Raw genomic sequence first — 25,354 nt, 5'->3', positions numbered from 1 at the left:
AACGTAGTCAGACATCAACTCATCTACGAGAATAAAAAAGGCTATATAAAAGAACGTAGGCGACTGCTCAAGATAGCCACTTAAGAGTTACCTCCCCTTACTGTGAACCAATTAGACATTAGTTCTCTTAGGTGTAAACACGATGTCTACTGTAAGCGAGCTCAAGCGGGTCGCAAAACAGAGAGGTGTCATCGGGTATTCTCGAATGCGGAAGTCAGCATTGTTGAGATTACTAGGTTTAGAAGCCCCTCCTACGGTAAAACAATTAAAAGCTCAAGCAAAACAGCTTGGACACACGGGTTATTCAAACCTGGGGAGAGCCGGGTTAACCGCATTGTTATCACATGCCCCCGTAGCACGTCCCACTGTAAAACAACTGAAAGCCGAGGCACACTATTTGGGTTTAGGCGGGTATTCCCGTATGAGAAAACCACAGCTTATAGAATTATTACGACAGAATAGAGCTATTGACCTACAGTTCGTGAACACTGAGCGCGCTGTAGGTAACTATTTGAGAGGTTGGCGCATGCACGTTGATAGAAACATAGACATTATAGATATCAAGCCTCTGATAGCTGATAAGGTCAACCAGGAACTAAATAACCTAGGAAGTATCAAGTTTCAGATCACAGTGAAAATGTCGCTCGATAAGCAGATTGGGAGTACCACTGAGTATGTTCAGCCTTACTTCCGAGGTCAACAAGAGGTCGTCACACATGCAGAGACCATTGACGCATCAATCGATACAAGTTTTCAGCAGATACGAGAATACCTAGAACGCTACACACACTTGGGGTCCGGGTGGGCTGTAGATAAAATCGATAATGTCTATCTAGACATAGCTAACTACGTGCCGTTCAGAGGCGGGTCATACCTAGCCTTGCCTCCCTACTATATGAACAAACATGCCATAGTAAACGTTAAGAATAGAGGAAACGATTGCCTTAGGTTAGCTATCAGGTCAGCCTTATTTCCAGCTGGCAAGAATTCAGATAGGCTTTCTAGCTATCCCCAAGATGATGGGCTTAATTGGGATGGTATAGATGAGCCCACCCCAATATCCCAGATCACTAAAGTAGAAAAACAGAATAATCTGGCTATAAATGTCTTTGGGCACGAAGGTAACACAACAATAGTACACAGGGTCAGCCCGGTGAAGGATCGTCAAGTTATCAATATATTCATGATCCAGCGAGGTGACAAGTATCACTACACATGGATAAAACACTTTAGCAGGCTGTTGTATGACCAATCGGCACACAGAGAAAAGACCCACTTCTGTGAACGATGCCTACATGGCTTCACCCGAGCTGATTTATTAGAATCCCACCGGGATGATTGTCAAGGTGTGGGGCAGACGGCCATACGAGTCGACATGCCTAAGGAAGGTGAAAATATCCTAAAATTCAGTAACCACAAGAACCAAATGTCTGTGCCTTATATCATATACGCCGACTTCGAAGCCTTAGTTGTGGGTGGGGATTCCCCCAGTGGGGGTAGCTTCACCCACAAGACACAAGAGCATAAAGCCTGTTCGTTTGGATACATTGTCGTCCGTTGTGACGGGGAAACGAAAGCTCCGGTAGTGTATAGGGGCCCTGACGCGGCTGAAAAGTTTCTAAAGTGTTTGCAGGAGGAAGAAAAAAATATTAGGAATGCATTGTATAGAATCGCTCCCATGCGTATGACCCGAGCCGACAGGCTAGCTCACGCTAGTAGCACTAACTGTCACGTGTGTGAATCACCACTTAACGGTGATTCGGTGAGAGATCACTGTCACATAACTGGTAAGTATAGAGGCGCCGCTCACAACGCGTGCAACCTCAAGCTTAAAATCAACCCTAAGACAATAAACATCCCCGTTGTCTTTCACAACTTGAGAGGGTACGACTCACACTTGATCATGCAGGCCATCGCGAAAATCGATGGTAATATAACATGCATCCCCAACAACATGGAGAGATACATCTCCTTCAGCTTAAACGGACTTAGGTTCATTGACTCGTTTCAGTTCCTCCTGTCGTCACTCGACAGTCTGGTCAAGGCCAACAATACCTTCCCTATCACCGATCGATACACAGACGCCGAGACTAGACCCCTGCTTATGAGGAAGGGTGTGTACCCCTATGAGTACATGGATAGTTGGGCCAAGTTCACCGAGACCAGACTACCCCCTATTGACTGCTTTTATAGCAAGCTGAATGAGGCGTCCGTCTCACGAGATGATTACTCGCACGCGACTAACGTATGGAATAAACTGGGTTGTAAGAACCTGGGTGATTATCACGACCTATACTTGAGGACAGATGTACTGCTGTTAGCCGACGTGTTTGAAACGTTCAGGCGGACCTGTTTAAAGCAGTATAAACTCGACCCCGCATGGTATTACACCAGCCCAGGTCTGTCGTGGGACGCCTTGCTTAAAAAGACCGGAGTTAATTTGGAATTGCTCACAGATTACGACATGCACCTATTCATTGAGAAAGGCTTGCGAGGTGGGATTTCCATGGCATCCAAACGATACGCGAAAGCAAATAATCAATACGTGAAAGGTTACGATCCTAACAAACCAACCAATCACATTCTCTACCTCGACGCAAACAACCTGTACGGCTGGGCCATGAGCCAGTATCTACCTACAGGGGGATTCGAATGGGTACCCCACGTTGATGTTATAGAGGTTGCACCAGATTCGAACAAAGGGTATATCCTCGAAGTTGACTTAGAGTATCCCAAGGAATTACACACATCGCACAACAGCTATCCCCTTGCACCCGAACGTATGAGGGTTAATACAGACTGGATGTCTGAGTACCAACATAACTTGTCAGGTGGTCGTGTGACAGACGTTGAAAAACTCGTGCCTAACTTAATGAATAAGACCAAGTACATCGTTCACTATCGCAACCTACAGCTGTACCTGTCGTTGGGTATGAGGCTGACCAAAATACACAGGGTGCTCATGTTCGACCAGAGCCCATGGATGGAGCCCTACATCAGAATGAACACAGACCTACGAAAAAAAGCCACCAGTGATTTTGAGAAAAATCTCTACAAGCTCATGAACAACTCGGTGTTTGGCAAGACTATGGAAAACCTGAGGAAACGCGTAACCGTGAAGCTGGTTAGATCTAGTGAGGAAGACAAGCTCAGGAAATTGATAGCCAGTCCGGCTTTCAACCGTAATAAAATATTTACAGACAACCTGGTTGCCATACACATGAAGAAAAGCCACATAAAATTCAACCGGCCTGTTTACGTGGGGATGAGCATCCTCGATTTATCCAAACACCTGATGTACGACTTTTACTACAACGAGCTCAAGAAACAGTACGGCGACAGGTGTGAAGTGCTGTACACTGACACGGATTCCCTGCTGATGGAGATTCGAACCGAGGACGTGTACGAGGACATGAAAAAACACCTTGATTTATACGACACCAGCGATTACCCTAAGACCCATACCCTACACAGCACGGTAAATAAAAAGGTCCTAGGTAAGATGAAGGACGAGTGTGCTGGCACGCCCATAGCCGAGTACATAGGTTTGAGACCTAAGATGTACTCCATACTGAAAGCCGACAATAGTGAGATCCGGAAGGCTAAGGGGGTTAAGAAGTATGTGGTGAAACAACACATCAAACACGCCAGATTCAAGGAAGCCCTGTTCAAGACCCGTACCTTTAGACATAAAATGAACACACTTAGAAGTGATGGACATAAGATATACGGACTGACTATAAACAAGACGTCCCTGTCGCCTATGGACACGAAACGTTGGATAGCTATTGATGGAATAAACACATACGCGTATGGACATGAAAAAATTTGAGGCTATTTACTACAGCCCGCGTGGGTACTGGAAAGGAGCTAGCGCAGTAGATAAGCTAGCTAAACTAGCGCGAGTACCCCCGGAGGAAGCCAAAGCGTGGCTTGAAAAACAAGCCCTGTGGCAGATCTATTTGCCGGCACCACGCTACGTGCCTAGAAGGAGGTTCGGTATTAACATACCTAATAGCGTTCACCAGGCAGACCTACTGTTCCTACCCCACGACAAGAGGTACAAGTATGCCTTAACCGTAGTGGACGTAGCCAGTCGTTACAAGGAAGCCGAACCCTTGACCACGAAAGATTCTGCCCAGGTAGCCAGAGGATTCGAACGCATATACAAACGCAGCCCGCTGACGTGGCCAACAGAGCTGCAAGTTGACCCCGGACGGGAGTTCATGGGTGCCGTGTCACAACTGCTAGCCAAACACGATACAAAGGTCAGGCGTGGCACGGCCGGAGCCCATCGCAGCCAAGCCATAGTTGAGAGATTTAATAGGACTTTGGCTGAGCGCTTGTTCGGCCATCAGTATGCTAGGGAGATGGCCACCCCTGGAAAACGATCGACTGAATGGGTCACGAGGTTACCCAAGGTGGTGTCGGCAATCAACCATGAAGTCACCCGTCTCACTGGTAAGAAACCGGCAGACGCTATCAAACTAAAATCAATAGTTGCAGAGTCGGCCGCTCCATTGCGTGGGAAGGAGAAACAGATACCAGATAGGGCCCTAGTGAGGTATCTATACCAGCCGGGGGAACACGAGGGCGATAGCCGTAAGCGAGCCACCGATCCTATATGGTCAGTCAAAACTTACAACATAGATAAAGTGGATATAAAAGCCAACGAACCTAACTTGTACTACTTGAGGGATGGGCCGGGTAGGGGATTTGTAAGAGAAGAATTATTGATCGTACCGTACGGCACAGTGTTACCTCCTACCAAGGCACAGTAATTACCGCCAACTTTTTTGTAGTAGGGGTAATAGTAGCAAGAGCTAATGGCCCAACCAAAGCCTTATTTAGTAAATAAGGCTTTGTAGAGACATTTCTTGAAAGTGAGCCAGAACCCCCATTCCCTATACTACTACAATGACAACGATGGCAGACCAGGTTGTAATCAAGAGTATTGTTTTAAAAAAAAATCCCTATGTCCTAACTTCTTTTGTTACCAGTGGCGATTCGTCATGATCACTACAAGGCCCAAGGGAATTTATAGTAAGACTGGTTTGATAAGTATTGCTGAAATCCATTCTTGCATTCAATCACGAGTGAATGAAAAGAAGGTTGAATAGTTGGCTGAAGTCTTGAGCAAAACTATCAGAAAAAGCTGTGAACATGTATCCAGGGATTTACCTCAAGTTCTGTATTTGAAAGTCTCTAAGGACTCATGCACTTAAAAATTTTCTAGGGTCCTGGACAACGAAATGGGAGAGACATTAAACTATCAGTATTAATACTGTTATTGTATTGTGTATCATCATCACCTCATTCTTTGTTACAATAATTTAATTGCAAATGATGCTGGTAGCGAACTCAGTGATGACTTGTTACATTTGCAATTAAATTATTGTAACAAAGAATGAGGTGATGATGATTGTGGATTAGCCAGATTTAAGTAAAAAAAAAAGAGACAGGATTAGTATACGACATAGCAACTAGTCTGCTAGCCCACCTATGGCTAGTAAAAATTCAGCCAGGTCAGTAAATCTCCACAGTCACTGCCGGACTGGGTAGTGAATTTTCATGGGGTCATTTTGTCAACATATCACTCTTTCTGACTTGTAAAGTTATTATACACTTTTAACTGATAAAAATGTTCATCATATTAGCAGCATAATGATCAAATCCGTGTCATTCTGACTATATTTTATTCTCTCCTGTTTTTGTAATCTTTTGCTTAGTTCCATATTCAGATTTCGGGCTAGTAAATGATTGTGTGTGATTGTAACTCTCAAGTGTAGTTAGACCGACAAGCAGGCAACATTTGGAAACTGCTTCTCACACTGAAGGTGAGGAAGGCATTGACAGATTCTGTATTGCCTGTCTCTCACTCCTGGTAGACACGTGTTAAAGACATGTGCATGTTTATGAAATGACTGTGCCACACAGATTCAATCCGACTCACCTGGGCACCACATGTATGGAACTGTTTCACACATGAGGATGACAGACCCACATGATGACTTGATTCGGCAGCAGGCTTCCATCAGTGCTAAAATACCTTCCTTATTTGTTTGATCCATTTCTGAATTCACCCTTGAAGATCCGAGGTAGAATTGATTTTCAGCAAGCCATGCTTGTAAGAGGCAACTAATGCGATCGGATGATCAGACTCTCAGACTTTATTGACACATGTTATCATAGCCCATGGGCTTAGATTGATGCTCATGCTGTTGATCTCTGGATTGTCAGGTCCAAACTCGATTATTTACAGATCCTGGCCATACACTTGGAATACTGCTGAGTGCGACATGAAACAATAAAAAACACATTTCAGGATTTGATGTTTGTGATATGGTTTGATGGGCCTAGGGGATGCACCTTGGGACCATGTCATATTTGAGCTGACAGTGTATTGAGCATTGAAGAACAGAGGCACAATCTGCTGTGCATAGTATAAAAGAACCATACTTAACATCTGAAGTTTCTGTTATGCCACCACGGTTTTGGACACCAGAAATGGGATCCACACATTGTATTCATGTGGAGAATCAAACATGGGTCTTCAGCATGATAAGGGAACACTTTAACCCACTAGACTAAACCACTGCCCAATTTTCATTATAAGATAATATCATAGAGATAACATTTATGTGGGAGTTAGTTGTCAGTATTGTTATGGCGTATATATTCGCAATTAAAGACATATATCACTTCCAAAACTTCAATACGGACTGATTTTAACGATTAAAATGTAGCATCTCTACTGCAGTGTATTATAAATTGTAGCGTCATGACGAGATACCAAGTGCCAGGAGTTTGGGTTCACAAGTGTATGTACTGTATAATTATTATCATTAATTAGAATTATTATCATTAATTAGAATTATTATTATTAATTAGAATTATTATCATTAATTAGAATTATTATTATTAATTAGAATTATTATCATTAATTAGAATTATTATCATTAATTAGAATTATTATTATTAATTAGAATTATTATCATTAATTAGAATTATTATCATTAATTAGAATTATTATCATTAATTAGAATTATTATCATTAATTAGAATTATTATTATTAATTAGAATTATTATTATTAATTAGAATTATTATCATTAATTAGAATTATTATTATTAATTAGAAAAACCAGAAGATGCTTTTCTACTGAAATCCTTTTTAGAGGTCAAAGGGGAATAACTGTGTCAAGATTAATGCTCATCTCCAGCGACTGAAACATGCATGTTATGTTCGTCTGCGGAAAATTACTTAAGCTTTATTCAATCAGAGAGTGTTTGTTATTTCAGGACGAAATGGCGAGAACATCAGGCAGATGTCTCGTACATCAAAAGCCAAAATCTACATTGACCGAACCCAAGACGCATATGGCAGAGACGCCCCTCGAACTGTTGCCATAACAGGCTCGAGGCAACAAATTGATCTTGCCAAGGTTTGTAATCAGTCCCTTTTATTGAACCAACTTGAACCCAACACAACATGGTAACCTTACCATACAAGCAGAAGACATATATTCTCTTATACTCATCTGTTGGATGCAACACATGAACTTCACTTTCAAAGTTGCCTTTTTCAATTTTCCTCGTTCCCTGAGTGAGTGTGGTTTTACACCACTTTTAGCAAGATTCCAGCAATATCACTGAAGACATCAGAAATGGGTTAACTTGTTTAACCCATGTGGAGAACCAAACCCAGGTTATCAGGTTTACAAACAGATGATTTTGCCATGAGTTTACCCATCACCCCATCTCTATGTGATGCTGAGTTATTGACATTGTTCAAAGTTCATTGGTTTAAGTCCATTTTTTCGATGCCACAACATACATACATGCATCCATCCATCCATCCATCCATCCATCCATACATACATACATCATCCATCCATCCATACATACATACATACATACATACATACATACATACATACATACATACATACATACATACATACATACATACATACATACATACACATACATATATATATAAGTATACCTGGTCCTTGTATAAGTTTCCTTATGTTTTAATAAGAAACAATTCTAACCTGTGTATTCACTACCTCACTCACTGATTTGATGAAGTACATTCCAGTGTGAAGATCAGTATGTATGTGGTTGCATAAAAAAGCAGCTGAAGTAATGTAACGTTGCGCGCAGGGAGATCTTGGATGGGTTAGCGTGGGTCACAGATTGATTCCTGAGAGTTTCTAGGACTTCAGTCCTGCCCCACTATGACACCCTACAGGATACATGCGGTCTCACCTTTAGCAAGTGAGGTTCTTCAAAATTGCATTTGTTCACCAGCAGTGAATGGGTACCAGTTGGGATAAGTGACTATAACCTTCTAGCAGTTAGCCAGCTTGGGTTATCTGGGGTAATGCTCTAGCACTTTGAGAAAGCACAAGTGGGTGTAAACAGGTGCTTTATGAATAGCCATTTCTATGTATCTATTATCAGGGTCTGATAGGAGAGAAGGTGGAGGAGGAAGAAACGTTCCGTGCTAAGGCAGCCGTGTCGGCGGCTAATCAGGATCAGAGAGGAAGAGAGAAACACAAAGATGAACCTGGACATGCCCACACTCTGCAGGGAGCAGGTAGGAGAGCCTCTCATTGGTTAGTCAGAATTTAAAGAAACGCGCTTGGCCCATATTCAGTAAAGTTCATTTTGATTGGTTTGTTTTCAGTTTTATAGCAAAATGTTTGAAATCGAAAGCTATGTTAGCATTTTTAGTCAACAGCATTATTTGTTTGGGTTTTTATGAAGTAGCTATGATTCTGCTGAAACTCAATGTCCGTAGTGATCTTGCTTAAACATTTGAAAAAACAGGCTTAATGCAAAAGTTTGACAAAAATAGAGAATGGTCTTTCATCAGAATCTGACCTACACCTGACTGATTTTATCATCCCAACTTGCCAACCGCAGATGAAAGTGTGAGTGAGTGAATGTTTCCTCCAAGTGGGGAATCAAACTCAGGTCCTAGGAACAGTGAGCAAATGCTTTAACTGCTAGGCTACCCCTTGGCACCACACAGAAGAAAGCTAAGGGTAGAAGTGTGAAGTATAGCTAGAATAAGTCTCTCTGAACAAAAAAGGTGTTGCTGTTGTTGCTGTTGCTGCTGTTACTGTTTTTGATGTTGCTGTTGTTATTTCAGTTGTGAAACCAGAGGCTGCGTGGGACGAAACAAAGAAGGTTCCTGATTGGCCGGAGCAGAAGGACTACCTGGAGGTGTATGTGTCGGCAGTGGAAAACCCAAGCCACTTCTGGATCCAGATTCTCAGCTCCACTGCTCTACAGCTGGACCGAGTCACCGAGGACATGACACGATTCTACGCCACAGACGAGGCAACCAGGGTAGGTGGTGCAGATGATATCTGAACTGGGGTAGGTTGTTTGAGGGCAAAGATGTCTGAATCAGGGTAGGTAGGGTAGGTGCCTAAAGGTAGGTAGGGCAGGAATGTCTGAACCAGGGTAGGTAGGGTAGGCACACAAGGATAGTTAGAGCAGTGATGTCTGAACCAGGGTAGGTAGGGTAGGTGCATAAAGGTAGGTAGGGCAGGGATGTCTGAACCAGGGTAGGTAGGGTAGGAACACAAGGGTAGTTAGGGCAGTGATGTCTGAACCAGGGTAAGTAGGGTAGGTGCATAAAGGTAGGTAGGGCAGGAATGTCTGAACCAAGGTAGGTAGGGTAGGCACACAAGGTAGGGTAAGAGATGTCTGAACCAGGGTAGTTACGGCAGGAGATGTCTGAACTGGGGTAGGTAGATGTGGCAACCAGGGTTTGTAGGGTGATGCTGGTAGTTAAACCAAGGTAGGTAGGGCCAGGGATAACTGAACCAGGGTAGGTAATTGGAGTTTGCAGGGAGATACTGGCATTCCAGCACCATGATGTGATACAGGCAAAGGGATTATGTCTTTGAAACACTGACAAGGTCTAAGCCTGTTTGATAAATAGGGGAAAGTATGAAAAAGAGCTAAAGGTAATAAAGAAGTAGTTTTGTGATAAACTTTGTCCTCAAATGAAATTGTGCTTGTTCAGGTCAGTAGTGTAGGGGAGGTAACTCCGAGTGCCTTATTGTCTCTTATGGACAGAGAGTCACTTTTCTCGTAGCTTTGGAACTTCTGTGACTGTGCTGTGACTTTGTGTTTGTACTAATGTGATTTCATTCCCAATGAACTGAGATATTGCTGTTTCAGATCAATTTTCATATAACACAAATGGAAATACACTCTTTTCTCTTTGTATAGGCTGACCCATGAAGGTCTGTGTTTGAATGTATTTTCAGCAGCCCATGCTTATCTTAAGAGATGACTGACGGGATCAGGTGGTCAGGTTCGCTGACTTGGTTGTCACATATCATCTGTTCCCAGTCGTTCAGATTGATGGATATGATGTTGATCACTGGATCGTCTGGTCTAGGTTCAATTATTTACGGACCACCGCCATATAGCTGGTATATTGCTGAGTGCGGCATAAAACTAAGTTCACTCACTCTGTATAGGTCAGGTGACATTGGTGACACAAGTCTCTCTCATATCAAATGTGTCTCTTTTCAGGATTGCCAAATTCCAGATGTGACAGTCGGGGATATGGTTGCCGCGCCATTTGACCAAGACCCGTCATGGTATCGGGCCCGAGTGGTCGGGTTCGAGGCTGACCGGGCTGACCTGTACTATGTCGACTATGGTGACAACTGCTGGGTGTCTCGAGACCAGCTCAGACAACTCCGGTATGTGGGCCTGCTGAATGAGTCTCACTGATCAGAGATGTTGTAGGAATACTTTTAGACATTCAAGGAACTGACCGTCAGAGTTAAAAGTAAAGAGAAAATTCTGCTTCCGTAAGATCCCATTTGGACAGATGATGTGGACTTGTTATGGAAGTTTGGTGATCTCCGGATGGCAAGATGGATGGATGGATTTGTGGGTGGATAGATGGGTTGATGGATGGATGAGTGGGTAGATGGATGATAGGTGATAAATGAATGCTTGGATGATGGAGTGGTGGGTAGATGGATGATTGGTGGGTGGATGGACAGGTGGGTGGGTGGTTGATTAGATTTATAAGTGGATGATCGGTGGGTGGGTAGATTGATGGATGGATAGATGGGTGGTTGGTGGATGGGTGTGTGGGTAGATTGATTGGCAGGTAGGTTAAAAATGGGTAGTCGGGTGGATCGATGGATGGGTAGATCTGGTATACTCAAACCAAACACTGTTTATTTTCCTCGACAAATACTACTGCAAATTGCTGTACTGTATTCTCCCTATGTTCTCAATGTACTCATATTGGTTTTCAGACCCAATTTCCTAAGCCTACCATTCCAAGCTATTGAGTGCAAACTTGCCAGTGTGAAGCCCAAAGGTAAGACAAATTGTTTTCTGCAGTTTCATCTTCAGCTGACATGTGTTGTAAAAGTATGACTGTCCCTGTGATCCTTTCCGAACATACATATAAAGGGGATAACTGCGTTCAACTTAGGCAAACAGGTGAAGCGTGAGTACAAGGGTTTGGTGTCTCTGTCAAGATTTTTGCTCCAGTAGAGGGACATTTGAGAATCTGGTGAAAACTTCTTAGGTTGTAACTTTAGACTGAAGGTATTGAATTGTCAGACTCACTGAATGTTTGACGTGTATCATCATGCCCCATTTGTGATTGATGGTCATGATGTCGATGACTGACCCCTAATGCTAGGCACCAGGCAGAGTAGCAACAACTAACATCTTTTAAAGGCTGTATGTACGACACAGTCTGGAATCAAATTGCCTATCTTCTGGTTTCTGGACATTCACTCTATCCTCAGACAGATGTTTTATTATTTTGGAAGTATCTGTTTTATGACGTTTACGTTTATGTTTACGTTATTTTACACTCAGCTGAATTCATCTGTGCAGGGCAGTAGGGTAGCCTACTGGTTAAAACATTCGCTCATCACACCAAAGATCTGGGTTCAATTCCCCATATGGGTACAATGTGTGAAGCCCATTTCTTGGGTTCCTTGCCATGATATTGCTGGAAAAGTGCTAAAAACTGCATAAAATACAAACTCACTTACTCATCTGTCCACCCTCACGTGATGTTGACATGTTGTGATCAAGCAGCAGTAATTGGCATAAAACAACATGCGCTCATACGTCATTGTAGAATTTTCATTTTGTGATTTATTTCCTTTTATTAGGAGGTAAATGGAGTGAGGAAGCCATCGATGTTTTCGAGGAGCTGACTTACTGTGCCCAGTGGAAAGTCCTGGTGGCTCGGACCATCCGGTACGAGTCTCGCGGAGCGGAAATGGTGCCCTGCTTGCAGCTCTACGACACCAATGGAACACAGGTAAGTCACTGGTTAATTAACGATGAGTCTGGTTGTGTTGGTTGATGCTGATAATGTTAATCACTGGATTATCAAGATCATTCACAGATCATTGTTATATTCCTGAAATGTAACTATATACTGTAATAGAATTGCTGTTATCAGAATTAAGATGCATTTTGGGTTTTTGTAACAGTGAAAATTAATGCATCTTCAGAATAATGCCAGTAATGACCCTTGGCCTACCAGTAATGACCCTTGGCCTAAAATGTCATGAAATAAATAAACTAGCTTCTTTAGCTCGAAGAATAATCAGTAAACAGCACACTAAAATATGCCCCCAAAATCCAGTGTTTATTGAGATAAAAATTAGTTGTTTTAATGCAAACAATATTTTGCGTTAATTTCATATTTGAATAAATTAATTTTATGTTTGAATGAATTGCTTGGTAAACAGTGCATTTTCTTATGTCAGAAGTTTTGGGTGAAATCTAATGTAAGATAATAAAGCCTTTGTCTGTGCTCTGTGTGTGTACCCGTGAAGGTCACGGGGTAGAATAGGCCTTCAGCAACCCATGCTTGCCATAAAAGGCAACTAAGCTTGTTGTAAGAGGCGACTAACGAGATGGCTGGCTTGCTTGCTGACTTGGTTGACACATGTAATTGGTTCCCAATTACGCAGATTGATGCTTATGTTGTTGATCACTGGATTGTCTGGTCCAGACTCGATTATTTACAGACCACCACCATATAGCTGGAATACTGCTGAATGCGGCGTAAAGCTAAACTCGCTCACTCACTCTGTGTGTGTTGTTATAGCTTCCATATGTATATTTCAGGACCTAGATATAAATGAAGAGCTAGTAAAGAGAGGGTTTGCAGAGCAGGTAGAGCTGGATGCTACTGCCGCACTTGAAACAGACCTCACATCACAAGAGGTAGCGATGTCGAGTGCTGCATCCCAAACTATGGCTGCGAGTGAGTGCATGGCTCTGCATGGCAGCCATTTTGAATTTTAGTACCACTGGTTCACCAAGGAAACTATCTTTGATTTTTGTATCTCATTCAATAAAACATTATCATTATTCGCTCTTCTTATGAAAAACATCCCGAAAGTTAATTTGGTATTCAGTATTTCTATTTGCCCTTGGTTCTCCAGTGTTTAGTTTAGAGTCATCTTATAAACATGATACATATGACTGAAAGGGTTGTTGTCGGCACTGGTACTACAGATGTGTACCCCAGGTGCGTTTCTATATATAGAAATGTACCTAAGCAAAGTCAAAACACAGAGAATGAGTTCGTACTGCATTCCAGAATCTAAGCCGTCTGTAGATGTTCCTGCACAACTAATTACGAGTGCATTTTTCATTACAAAATATTCAATACTGCACATGCTCATTTTTTACAATCAAATGCATCTAATGATCTGTTTGATTGGCATTTTAGAAGTTGACATCTAATAGCAAGGTAAGATTCTTTATGGATAACAACTTATTTATCATTTAAGATGTTTCAGTATGTATTCTTGTATTGTTGTCAAGCAAGCGTGAAGTACTACAGCACACCACAGATTACATGTAACATTGACAGTGATAAAGCAATACATGAACATATGCCTACTGTAGTGTCTCACGCTTGTTTGACAACAGTATAAGAATCCATGCTGAAACGTTGCATCATATATAATAAAGAAGTTGTTATCCATAAAGAATCTTACTTTCATATTACGCCCACTGTCTCAAATACATCAATACATCTAATACAGCAGTATAGCAGTTTCAATCAGGAAATGGAGTGGTCCAGTCCTTGGGTATGTTTTTGTATTCTGATTTTGTCAAGTGAATACCTCTGTATAGATAAACTTAGCTTGGGTGTATATCTATGGTATTCGTGCTGACAACGAACCTTGAGCCTGAATGTCCTGAGCGGATCCAGGGGTTTCAAAAAGCGGCGGAACTGAAATTTGTGACAGAATTTCATTGAAGCCACTGAAAATGTAATGTTTCTCATAAATGCAGACATTACTGGATGACATTTTGTGTAAGTTTTGTCTACTTTTGTAAAATACACAAATGTATCCGATAGAGGTGAAATGGTATGCTGCAATATTAGTAGAAGTGTTGTATGTGGCCTTTGGTTGGTTGGCGCCAAACATTGAGTTATTTCAGATTTCGTATGATCATTTCTGTCATTCAAAATACCAAAGATTATGTTTTTTTTCCCCCATATTATTAAATATTGTATGGTTTGGCTCTTGTCTGTTCTTGTCTGTCTGTACCAATATGATCATATCTCAAATACCACCCCAAAGACCTCCTGCAACAATACGTACCATGCCTTGGTTATCAGCATAGTGTCCAACATAACTATCACTTTAAGACTAAATGAAGAAAAAATCTCCATTGTGGAAAATGGATTAATCCTGCTGAACCTGAAGGAAAATTACACTGATCGTCAAACAATGAGAGACATTTATTGTCTTTGGAGTGCTTTAGACATTTGATACTCTGGATCCTCAAAAGAATGATGCCCGGTCATCAAGTTTGACAAATCCCTTTCTAGTATTTAACCTGCTGTGTGAAGTTTATCATGTTTGAGCATGGCATCAGTTCGTGGTCATGCTGTTTTGAAATCATTGGTCTCAGTCATCACGTTCACAGCTTGGTTGAAGAACTTCATCTTTTCATTGTTATAGTCTAGTGCATTTATCTCCATATTTTACAGAATATAGCTTTTATTGTCAGTTTTACCCATGACGATCTGGATTAGACCCCGGCTTGTCGTAAGAGGCGACTAACTGGATCGAGTGTTCAGACTCCTTGACTTGACTGACATGTGTCATCGTATCCCAATTGTGTAGATATATGCTTATGGTGTCAGTCACTGGATTGTCTGGTGCAGCCAGTTATTTACAGACTGCCGCCATATGTTTTGAATATTGCAAAGTGTGGGGTTAAGAAACAAACAAAACAATCAGTTTTGTAAAAGTGTCAAGAACATTAATTGTCATAGCTATATTTCCAACATGGAGAATTTATCAAGGCAAACATCACATCACACATTCCTGAATACTATGCTGAAAAGCAAAAGAAATGCAACTTGCAAAAAGTTTATGTGTTCTATTGAAAAACTTGACCAAAAAAGAGTTGTGTTACTTTTGCTGTACGTACACTTTCCCTCATTATAGTGTTCAAGGAATCAATCTCTCAAAATCTCAGGTTTACAGGTTTACATTCTGTTTACTTATCTGTACAACTTTAAGCTGAAATGACATAATTAGTAAAGTATTTGAAAAACATTTTGAAGTCATGTAAAGGTGAATATTTAGGGATGTCAGCTTCTTTATTTTGACACCTACAGTGTCTCAGAGTATGTTTTTACACCTTCATCTTTCCATAATTGTTGTGATGTTTTAAGTTCAGTTGCATCATCAGAATGTGTGGACATACATGGTTTTACAAAGGCACTACTAAATTATCTGTCTGGTTTCCAGATGTGAACTTTGCATCTATATTAAGGACAAAATATCTGCTAGACCCTACCTCTGTTTCTCAACGCTGTGGTCAGACATCAGAATTCATGGGTCAAGATATGGCTGAAATATTGTCCACTATTCAATTAATGTTTTAGTAAATATAAATATACCAATAAAATTGAAGAAAATACTGTAATTAACTACTAACAAGACAAGTAATAGTATGTTCTTTTGTCCCTTACATTACCTTTATCTTATTGCTTTCAATACAATATTAAAATCAGTCTAAAAAGATGAAAACGTTTTATTTTTAGATTGGAAAATATTCTGACTTTTCCCCATTTGCCTGCCGAAGGTTATAAGTATAACATTTTAGTTAAATCCCTGGCACTTATTTCAAGAGTGCAGATTAAAGTGAAGGTCGCTATACCAACACCGTCTTCCCCTCACGCCAACTGCCCTGTCGCCACCTGTGGTTCAGAAGCTGAGCCGTTACTGCATTTCCTTGTTATACCTGTGCTGTGTGAGAAAAACGAAGCCATAGAGATATTTGCTGTGTATGTTATGTGTAGGTTTATCTGTTGAAATGACACCAAACTGGTGTGAAATGTTATCTATGACCCATCGTTTAGTTGTGAAATAAGTACGTATTCATCCCCCCAGTTCATGTTTTCATCAACAAAAAATATCTGTTTTAAAAGTTTATATAACTTTTATTTCAAGTTATGTTGTAACTTTACAAAATGTGTTGTATAGCAAAATCGATATGTGTTGCTTTTTATGATTTGAGATCATTTCCCCAAAATAGACCATGGTATGAAGCTAACGCGATTGGTCATTCTTGGAAATATTGCATCAGTGATTATGCCTAATTGGAAGTTAGAAAATATTCTGAACAAAAGACAAGGGGGCTGAAACATTCTATCAGCATTTATGCCTAATTTGAAAATAAAAAAACCTATAGAGAAGATATGATGATGACGACGACAATGAAAACGACAAGAACAACAACAGTGACGACGACTATAACGATGATGAGGATGAGGAGGGTGATGTCAATGAGGAGGAGGATGTATCAATTAATGTAGTGTTAAAAAATGATGATCAGTTTAACGACTCATTCCAATATTAATCATACCGGGGAGTGATATTGATCAATTGAATCCTGATTAAGATCACAATTGTGATATGGCACTGAAATACAAATTGTGCGAATTAGGTGCAGTAACTATCATTGTCTATGTGACATATTTTATGTTTTGGGGTTACACTTTCATTCTGATTATTGTTATTATATTTACCTCACATGTATAATCCACCAGTAAAAGCCTACTAAAGTACTTTTCTTTTAATTCTAAAGAAAATAGACCCATGAAGATACAGGATAGAACAGGTCTTCAGCAACCCATGCTTACCATAAAAGGCGACTATGATTGTCATAAGAGGCGACTAACGGGATCGGGTGGTCGCTGAATTAGTTGACACATGTTTCGGTTCCCAGTTGCGCAGATCGATGCTCATGTTGTTGATCACTGGGTTGTCTGGTCCAGACTCAATTATTTACAGGCCACCGCCATATAGCTGAAATATTGCTGAGTGTGGCGTGAAATTAAACTCACTCACTCACTCACTCACTCACTCACTCTTAGGAAAATAGTAATCTTGAAAATCCCAAAATTTGATTTAAAGCATACACTTTCCAGTATATTGAACAAGCTATCAGGAACAAAATTTGGACCACATGCTGAAATCTTAACTTTGTCAACTGTTTCCTTAAGCCTTACTCTATCCCCTGAAAGTCTGGGTGGTAGCCCAGTGGTTGAATCATTCTCCTGTCACACTGAAGACCCAGGTTCAACACTCCCACATGTAAGGTTGGTTGCTCATGATATCAATCATTGGATTGTCTGTCCCAGACTGTCAAACTTACAGGTTTAGTGTTAGAATATGACTAAGTTTTTTATACTGCAGGCAGAAGCATCCAGAACTATGTTCTACCTGACAGGTTGTGCTGACTGCTCCTCATAGCATCAGTCACTACGTATTGTGGATCAGTGTCAACAGGCTGTGGCGCCATACCACAACTAACTAACAGATCTACAAATAGCCCACCTGAATATAAATACCTCCACCAACAATGTCAGTGGAGGGTGTTACTCCGCACACACGAGACAGTTCCGTGAGTGAGCATGTCCATCTGCCTGCCTACACATCCGTGTCGGAGTGTGTTGATTCAGGCTTGTTGACAGCAGTCGATCCTCTGCCTGGTCCGGCACTGTAGCATCAAGGCGGTTCAGGTAACCACCGGACCAGGAGATGCTAGAGTTATGATGATGCCTTGATTGTCACATATAGTTCTGTTAACAGCAAACATTGGGACAATAAAAAAGATTAGCAATTTGACATATTTTTCTCAAAAATGCTTAGCTATCACTCAGTTCATTTTAAATATATCAATTTGAATATTTCAACTAATAATAATTAGTATTTTTCCCTGCAAATGCTACTTGTATATTTTCACCAACCATCAGCCAACCTACCTTGTGTTTTAACAGTTAGATGGGAAAAAATGTTAAGGTTCAGAGTTCCTAATATTTTTCACACAGTGAACATGTGCAAAAATATTTTGTTATGACTCAGTACAGTTAGAATTCATGAATTTTTAAAAAAAATAATTAGTATTTTTCCTGCTGATGATATTTCTATTTTGTCAGCAACCTTGTGTTTTAGCAAAAATGGGAAAAATATAAAAGTTGAGAAGAGACACCTCACTTTAATGTTAATATTCTTCTCAATAATCAACTCAATAATCAACTTATACAACCATGTTTGATTATGATTCAAAATTTTGAAAATTATTGATCTACTGCAAATAATCATATTTAGTTTATTTCTATGCCAAAAATGCATAAATTTGGCAACAAAAACCTCCATGACCACCAAGCTAATGTTAGCATTAATGTTAGGATTAAAATTAAGAATTTTTTTGCTTAAACATGAAACATTAAAATTTGCTTTACAGTGTTTAGCTATCATCAGGTAACGCTGTGTTCAGCTCTTAGGTGATGATTTTGTGTTATCCTTGAGGAGAGTCTTAGCTGAAGTTAGACATTTGACAGGGATGATTTTAAAGGTCAGGCTTTGTGACTTCATTGTGTGTCAAACACCGAAGACCTGTGTTCGATTTTGCTCCACATGGGTACAATCTGTGAAACCCATTTGTGGTGTCCCTCTCTGTGATATTGTTGGAATATTGCTAGAAGTGGCATAAAACCAAAGTCACTCACTCACATACCAGAATGCTGATAAATGTGTGATACTTTCACACAGGCCAGGAAGACATGTCATAGTTTGATTATTCAACCTTTTCAACTTCATTTCATCTTTAAAGGTTCAAGATCATGCACATTAAACACTAAATACGATCTGGGACAACAAACTGTGTCAAGAAGAAATGGGGTTTTTAGACAATATTCCAGCAGTGTCATGGCTGGAGACATCAGAATAGGCTTCACACATAACACTGATGTGGAGAATCAAACCTAGACATTCGACAAGACAAGCAAGCACTTGAACCACTTTACTACCTATTTCCCCATCTGTTCAGTCTGTTTAAAAGAATGAGTTTAGTTTTATGCAGCGTTATTATAGCAATATTCCAGCAGTGTCATGGCTGGAGACATCAGAATAGGCTTCACACATAACACTGATGTGGAGAATCAAACCTAGGCATTCGACAAGACAAGCAAGCACTTGAACCACTGGACTACCTATTTCCCCATCTGTTCAGTCTGTTTAAAAGAATGAGTTTAGTTTTATGCAGCGTTATTATAGCAATATTCCAGCAGTGTCATGGCTGGAGACATCAGAATAGGCTTCACACATAACACTGATGTGGAGAATCAAACCTAGGCATTCGACAAGACAAGCAAGCACTTGAACCACTGGACTACCTATTTCCCCATCTGTTCAGTCTGTTTAAAAGAATGAGTTTAGTTTTATGCAGCGTTATTATAGCAATATTCCAGCAGTGTCATGGCTGGAGACATCAGAATAGGCTTCACACATAACACTGATGTGGAGAATCAAACCTAGGCGTTCGACAAGACAAGCAAGCACTTGAACCACTGGACTACCTATTTCCCCATCTGTTCAGACTGTTTTAAAGAATGAGTTTAGTTTTATGCAGCGTTATTATAGCAATATTCCAGCAGTGTCATGGCTGGAGACATCAGAATAGGCTTCACACTTAACACTGATGTATAGAATCAAACCTAGGCGTTCGACAAGACAAGCAAGCACTTGAACCACTGGACTACCTATTTCCCCATCTGTTCAGTCTGTTTTAAAGAATGAGTTTAGTTTTATGCAGCGTTATTATAGCAATATTCCAGCAGTGTCATGGCTGGAGACATCAGAATAGGCTTCACACATAACACTGATGTGGAGAATCAAACCTAGGCATTCGACAAGACAAGCAAGCACTTGAACCACTGGGCTACCTATTTCCCCATCTGTTCAGTCTGTTTAAAAGAATGAGTTTAGTTTTATGCAGCGTTATTATAGCAATATTCCAGCAGTGTCATGGCTGGAGACATCAGAATAGGCTTCACACATAACACAGATGTGGAGAATCAAACCTAGGCATTCGACAAGACAAGCAAGCACTTGAACCACTGGACTACCTATTTCCCCATCTGTTCAGTCTGTTTTAAAAGATGAGTTTAGTTTTATGCAGCGTTATTATAGCAATATTACAGCAATATGATGGCAGGTGGAACCAGAAATGGGCTTTGCATGTATCTATTTGGGGAACCGAACCCAGGTCTCGGGCATGACAAGAGAGCACTTTAACTACTAGGATATCCACAATGTAAAAGACACAACAGCTTAACCTACTAAACCAGTATAGAGATCAGAGTAATTGAGTTACACACCCTGGTGGAATTTGTCCATCTTTTTGATGCTGGACTGAATTGATCAAAGGGCTTCATGTAACATCTCAAATCAACATACAAATCACTGTTGACCGACCACAGCCAATCCCTTGTCCAGCAAAAGCTTGGACTGTGAATGTATACAATGACCATTGGTGTTGCCGCTATATGTGGAAAGTGACTATCATTATCGTAATGCACGTGACTCTTTGTTGGGAAAGGACAGAACATGTAAGGGAGAATGGAGGCTTTTCTTGTTTGATGTTTACACAGTACAGAGACAGACCTGTTGCTGCATAATGTTCTCTCATGGGTAAAAATGTCAATAGTCCGTCAATAGAGCCGGTGTTGTGAGAGACAGGCATTCATTATAATCGGACCATTTTCATGGTGTAGTCACCAGGTAAGAGCTTCCTACCTGAAAGTGGCAGGTGGCTGGTTCGATCCCTGGCAATGTCGCACCAAAAGACGTTAAAATGTGGTACTTGATGGTCCCTGCATGGCACTCAGCACCATGAGGTACAAAGACTGTTTGGCTTGAAATCAGTGTAAGTTGTTCACTGGTCTCAAGGGGAATATGGGTTGATGTACCCTCAATGGTGCTTTATGTTCCTTGAGCCTGAAGGAATAGGCATAGACAGACATTGATATTGGATTGTACACTTCAGCCAACCTGTGTTGATCAAACATTTTGCATCTTGCATCTTGCTGTTTTTACCGCAGGTATTGTCTTAGTAAATTCGCTGTGGTTTAATTCCCCTTCTTAATATGTACAGGGATTATATTTGAAGGTGTGTCAGAATTTATCAGTTGGAACACGAGGTAAATATTTTTTTAGCCATCACTAGATTTTGCAGAAACAAGTAAAAGAAATTATAATTATCTCCCTTCCATCAATTTGCATTTGCGAAACACCAGTAATTTCCGTGCATTCAATTCATTTGGGATAAAGAAGTACCGCCATGAAATACCGAATGAGTTGCAATTGGCAGCAGGGTACATTGTAATGTACCTCGCTTGTAAGAAAAGTATGTTGAAATTAATAGAAGAGCGCTTAGCCAATCAGAAAACGACATTTACGTGTGAGTTATGATAATCATGCTAAATAAATGCGGCATGGTATCTCAATTAGCTGGTGCTATAAAACTCTGAGTTTCCACACATACACACAAGTACTCGTCCCCATATGAGCAAAATGTTCTGAACTACAACTTTAAACCCCACAACACCTCTCGTCATCATAATCATCTTCATCTTTGCTTTTGTCATCATAATTTTTGTATTAACAGTCTGGCGGATGGATTTCTTTCCAATTGGAAAAGGTTGCGACAGGTCAAAGAATTTTAAGTTTTATTATATCATGAAACACAACTTATGTCATATTTGGGATTTCACTTTCTTTAGTAAAGTACAAATTCTAGTACTTTTTTGGTTGAGTCCCATCCAGGATTCGAACCCGCACCCTCAGACTCAGGCACCTAATCGCTAGCACACAAAGTCAGCCACCTAGCCCGCTCAGCCACCGTGACTTCCACAAAAAATGAAAGTCGGACAACTGGTAGTCTAGACTGCGTACTTTGTGTACCCCTCTGATAAGTGCAAATTGGCGCGGCTCCCACAGCCGAAAGCTATGATTACACGATGCCATTTAGAAAGTGGTCAGATACAATATATGTTGTATTTGGGATTTCACTTTCTTAGTAAAGTACAAATTCTAGTACTTTTTTGGTTGAGTCCCATGCGGGATTCTAACACACAAGCCTCAGAGTCAGGCACCTAATCGCCAGCACACAAAGTCAGCCTAGCCCGCTAGCCCGCTCAGCCACTGCAAAACACATTTTATCAGAAATGAACTTCTCATTTTGGTCTGACTTCTTTTGTAGGTGGGTGTGTAGTAGGAAATTCTAGTAACTGAAGTGTTTGCTCGTCATGTCGAAGACCTGGGTTTGATTCACAATAAGGGTATGATATGTGAAGCCTGCTTCTGGTATCTGCTGTTGGAATAAGGCTAAAAGTGGCACAAGAACATACTTACTCCCTCACTGGCCTCTGTTACAGAGGCTGCTTGTTTTAGTTGTGTATAATATTAATTTTCAACTACTACTTTCATTTCCTCGTACATTTTAGCGAATTTGTTGACTTAAGAAGTTACAGAAAGTGAGCAAGTTTTATTTCGAGTATGTTAGATAATTTGTATTGATAAGATCAATAAGGGTTTTTTTTTGTTTTTCACATTTGCTTACATCTGGTCACTGGACTTTAATAACTTTTTAAAAATTGTTACACATTGCAATTTGGGGGAGTCTGGATGTTTTTTTTTAAAAAAATAATGAAAATGTCTGGTCCTACATTGTCATGTGTTGGTAGCTGTGTGATGTACTTTTGTAAACTGATGGATTACGAATTCACTTTCGAAGCACCCAGGGGGAAAGGTGTGATCGTTAATGTAATGACAACTTGCATGCTTTGCATCATTGATACATGCAAAGGTCGGAGGTCGGTTATGAGTGGCATGTGGGAACCAGCTGATGAGGGCATTGCATGTATGGGATGTATGTCAGTATATAGGACACGGATTCTAATTATGTAGATGGAAGTATGTTCCTCAACATTTAATCAGCGAATGTTTTGCATATTTAGCCTAATTTTGTTGTGTCATTTGTGCGTAGGAGTGTTTGTTTGTCATTTAAGGCTGAGATATTTTGTGTTCCAAACTGTAGCAAACTGTATTCAGTCTGTGTTTGGAATACAGATATGCAATATATTTAGTGGTGGTGGTGTTGCCCTCAGGTCACAAATTATGTGACATTAAGCAGTGTTAGGCACAGTGAGTCCCACTCTCACAACCATAACCATAGCATCTACATCCACACCCACCTCCCCTCCACACCCACACCCACATCTATATCCACACCACACCCACATCTATATCCACACCACATCCACATCTACATCCACCTCCCCTCCACACCCACACCCGCACCTATATCCACAACCTCACCCACACTCACATCTATATCCACACCACACCCACATCTACATCCACTTCCCCTCCACACCCACACCCACACCTATATCCACATCCTCACCCACACCCACATCTATATCCACACCACACCCACATCTATATCCACACCACACCACAACTACATCCACCTCCCCTCCACACCCACACCTATATTAACATCCTCACCCACACTCACATCTATATCCACACCACACCCACATCTACATCCACCTCCCCTCCACACCCACACCAACACCTATATTCACATCCTCACCCACACCCACATCTATATCCACACCACACCCACATCTATATCCACACCACACCACATCACACCCACAAACACACCCACAAACACACCCACAGCCATGCCCACACCCACAGCATCCTCATCCACATCCACTTATGTGTTGACATCCACACCCACACCCACACTCCCAAACTCACTCCCACAATTGCACCCACGCTACCCCTCACTGTCTGTTACTGTCAGACAAAGGAGAGCTTAAATTCAAGAGATTGTATGATGACACTCATGTTTCCAACAAAAGGAGTACTGTTACTCTTCCTGTCTCAAATCAATACCGAAAACTCTTATTTCTTAACTCAGTGCATGAAAAAAGCATTTCAAATTCTGACTCGTCTGAAAACATTTTTGTGAAGTTTGCTCCAGGTCAGTACCACCCCTTTCCTCAGATCGATGTGTCCCTGAATATCTTGGTTTCAACAGACACCAGTCAGTAAGAGGGAATCCCCTGCCTGATGCAGCTCTGCTATAAATGGACTCTGTATTCATTACCCTTACTCTCTGTCTGCTCTCTTGCGTCTGCTTTCTTGTGTCTGCTATGCAAGTATTGACCTATTTCAGGCAAAATAGACAAATTATTTGGATGAAATTAACAGTTAATGTGACTAATTACACATTCTCTTGGAATTTTGCCACAGAGAGTCCTTCAGTTGTGAGCCATGGCTTTTTTGCCTGGGCTATTGACGTTTTGAGATTGTCGTCTGCCGAGGCACAGTCCATTGGTTCAGTGGGTATGGACACTGCCCATGTATCACAATGAATTAACCCTCTGCTCTATTTGAGATATTAATGGAAACTTCTAGCAGGTTTCGTCAGAATATCACAAAATGTCGGACACCAGGGACATGCACGTGGAACGATAATTGTCAGATGTGAGAGAAGATGTTGGATATTGGTGTGTGCATAGGAATCGTAACATGTGCTATAGTCACACTGTTTGTTTGGAGGTGGATGTTTAATGATCAGGTAAGCCGCGTTGGGTCTGGTTGGAAGAGGCAGAGGAAATGATGTAATGAGGGTAGCATAAAATCAGTGCATCTGTCATGTAAACTGTCCCCCCATCCCCCTGCTTGAGATAATTAGCAAATCTTGAAATTACATTTTACTCATTATTTTTTTAAATATAAAATCATCCTGATATAGGTTTGTCTAATGCCTCAAGAGACTAATATGAAATATGAATTTGTGTTTTGGTCTATTTTGTGAAGATTTTGTGCTCTTTTGCACTGAATTGTTTTGTTCATAGTATATAACGAGGCTATTTTGCCACAAACACAATTATGTTGAACCTCCATATAGTGGACCCT

General features: G+C 40.8%; 1 protein-coding gene across 1 annotated transcript in view; it reads left to right on the top strand.

Annotated features, from left to right (window-relative positions):
- The window catches only part of LOC137259557 (titin-like), a 136,708-nt gene that overhangs the window by 59,604 nt on the left and 51,750 nt on the right, over positions 1–25,354 (top strand). The window contains exons 5-11 of the mRNA XM_067797185.1: positions 7,302–7,444; positions 8,469–8,604; positions 9,163–9,362; positions 10,566–10,738; positions 11,309–11,373; positions 12,188–12,339; positions 13,158–13,256. Coding sequence (XP_067653286.1) covers positions 7,302–7,444; positions 8,469–8,604; positions 9,163–9,362; positions 10,566–10,738; positions 11,309–11,373; positions 12,188–12,339; positions 13,158–13,256 — 968 coding nt within the window. The remainder of the gene's footprint in view (positions 1–7,301; positions 7,445–8,468; positions 8,605–9,162; positions 9,363–10,565; positions 10,739–11,308; positions 11,374–12,187; positions 12,340–13,157; positions 13,257–25,354) is intronic.

The sequence above is a fragment of the Haliotis asinina genome, chromosome 13 (genome assembly GCF_037392515.1).
Source record: "Haliotis asinina isolate JCU_RB_2024 chromosome 13, JCU_Hal_asi_v2, whole genome shotgun sequence".
Taxonomy (NCBI): domain Eukaryota; kingdom Metazoa; phylum Mollusca; class Gastropoda; order Lepetellida; family Haliotidae; genus Haliotis; species Haliotis asinina.
This window is presented reverse-complemented; position numbering and strand designations above follow the sequence as displayed.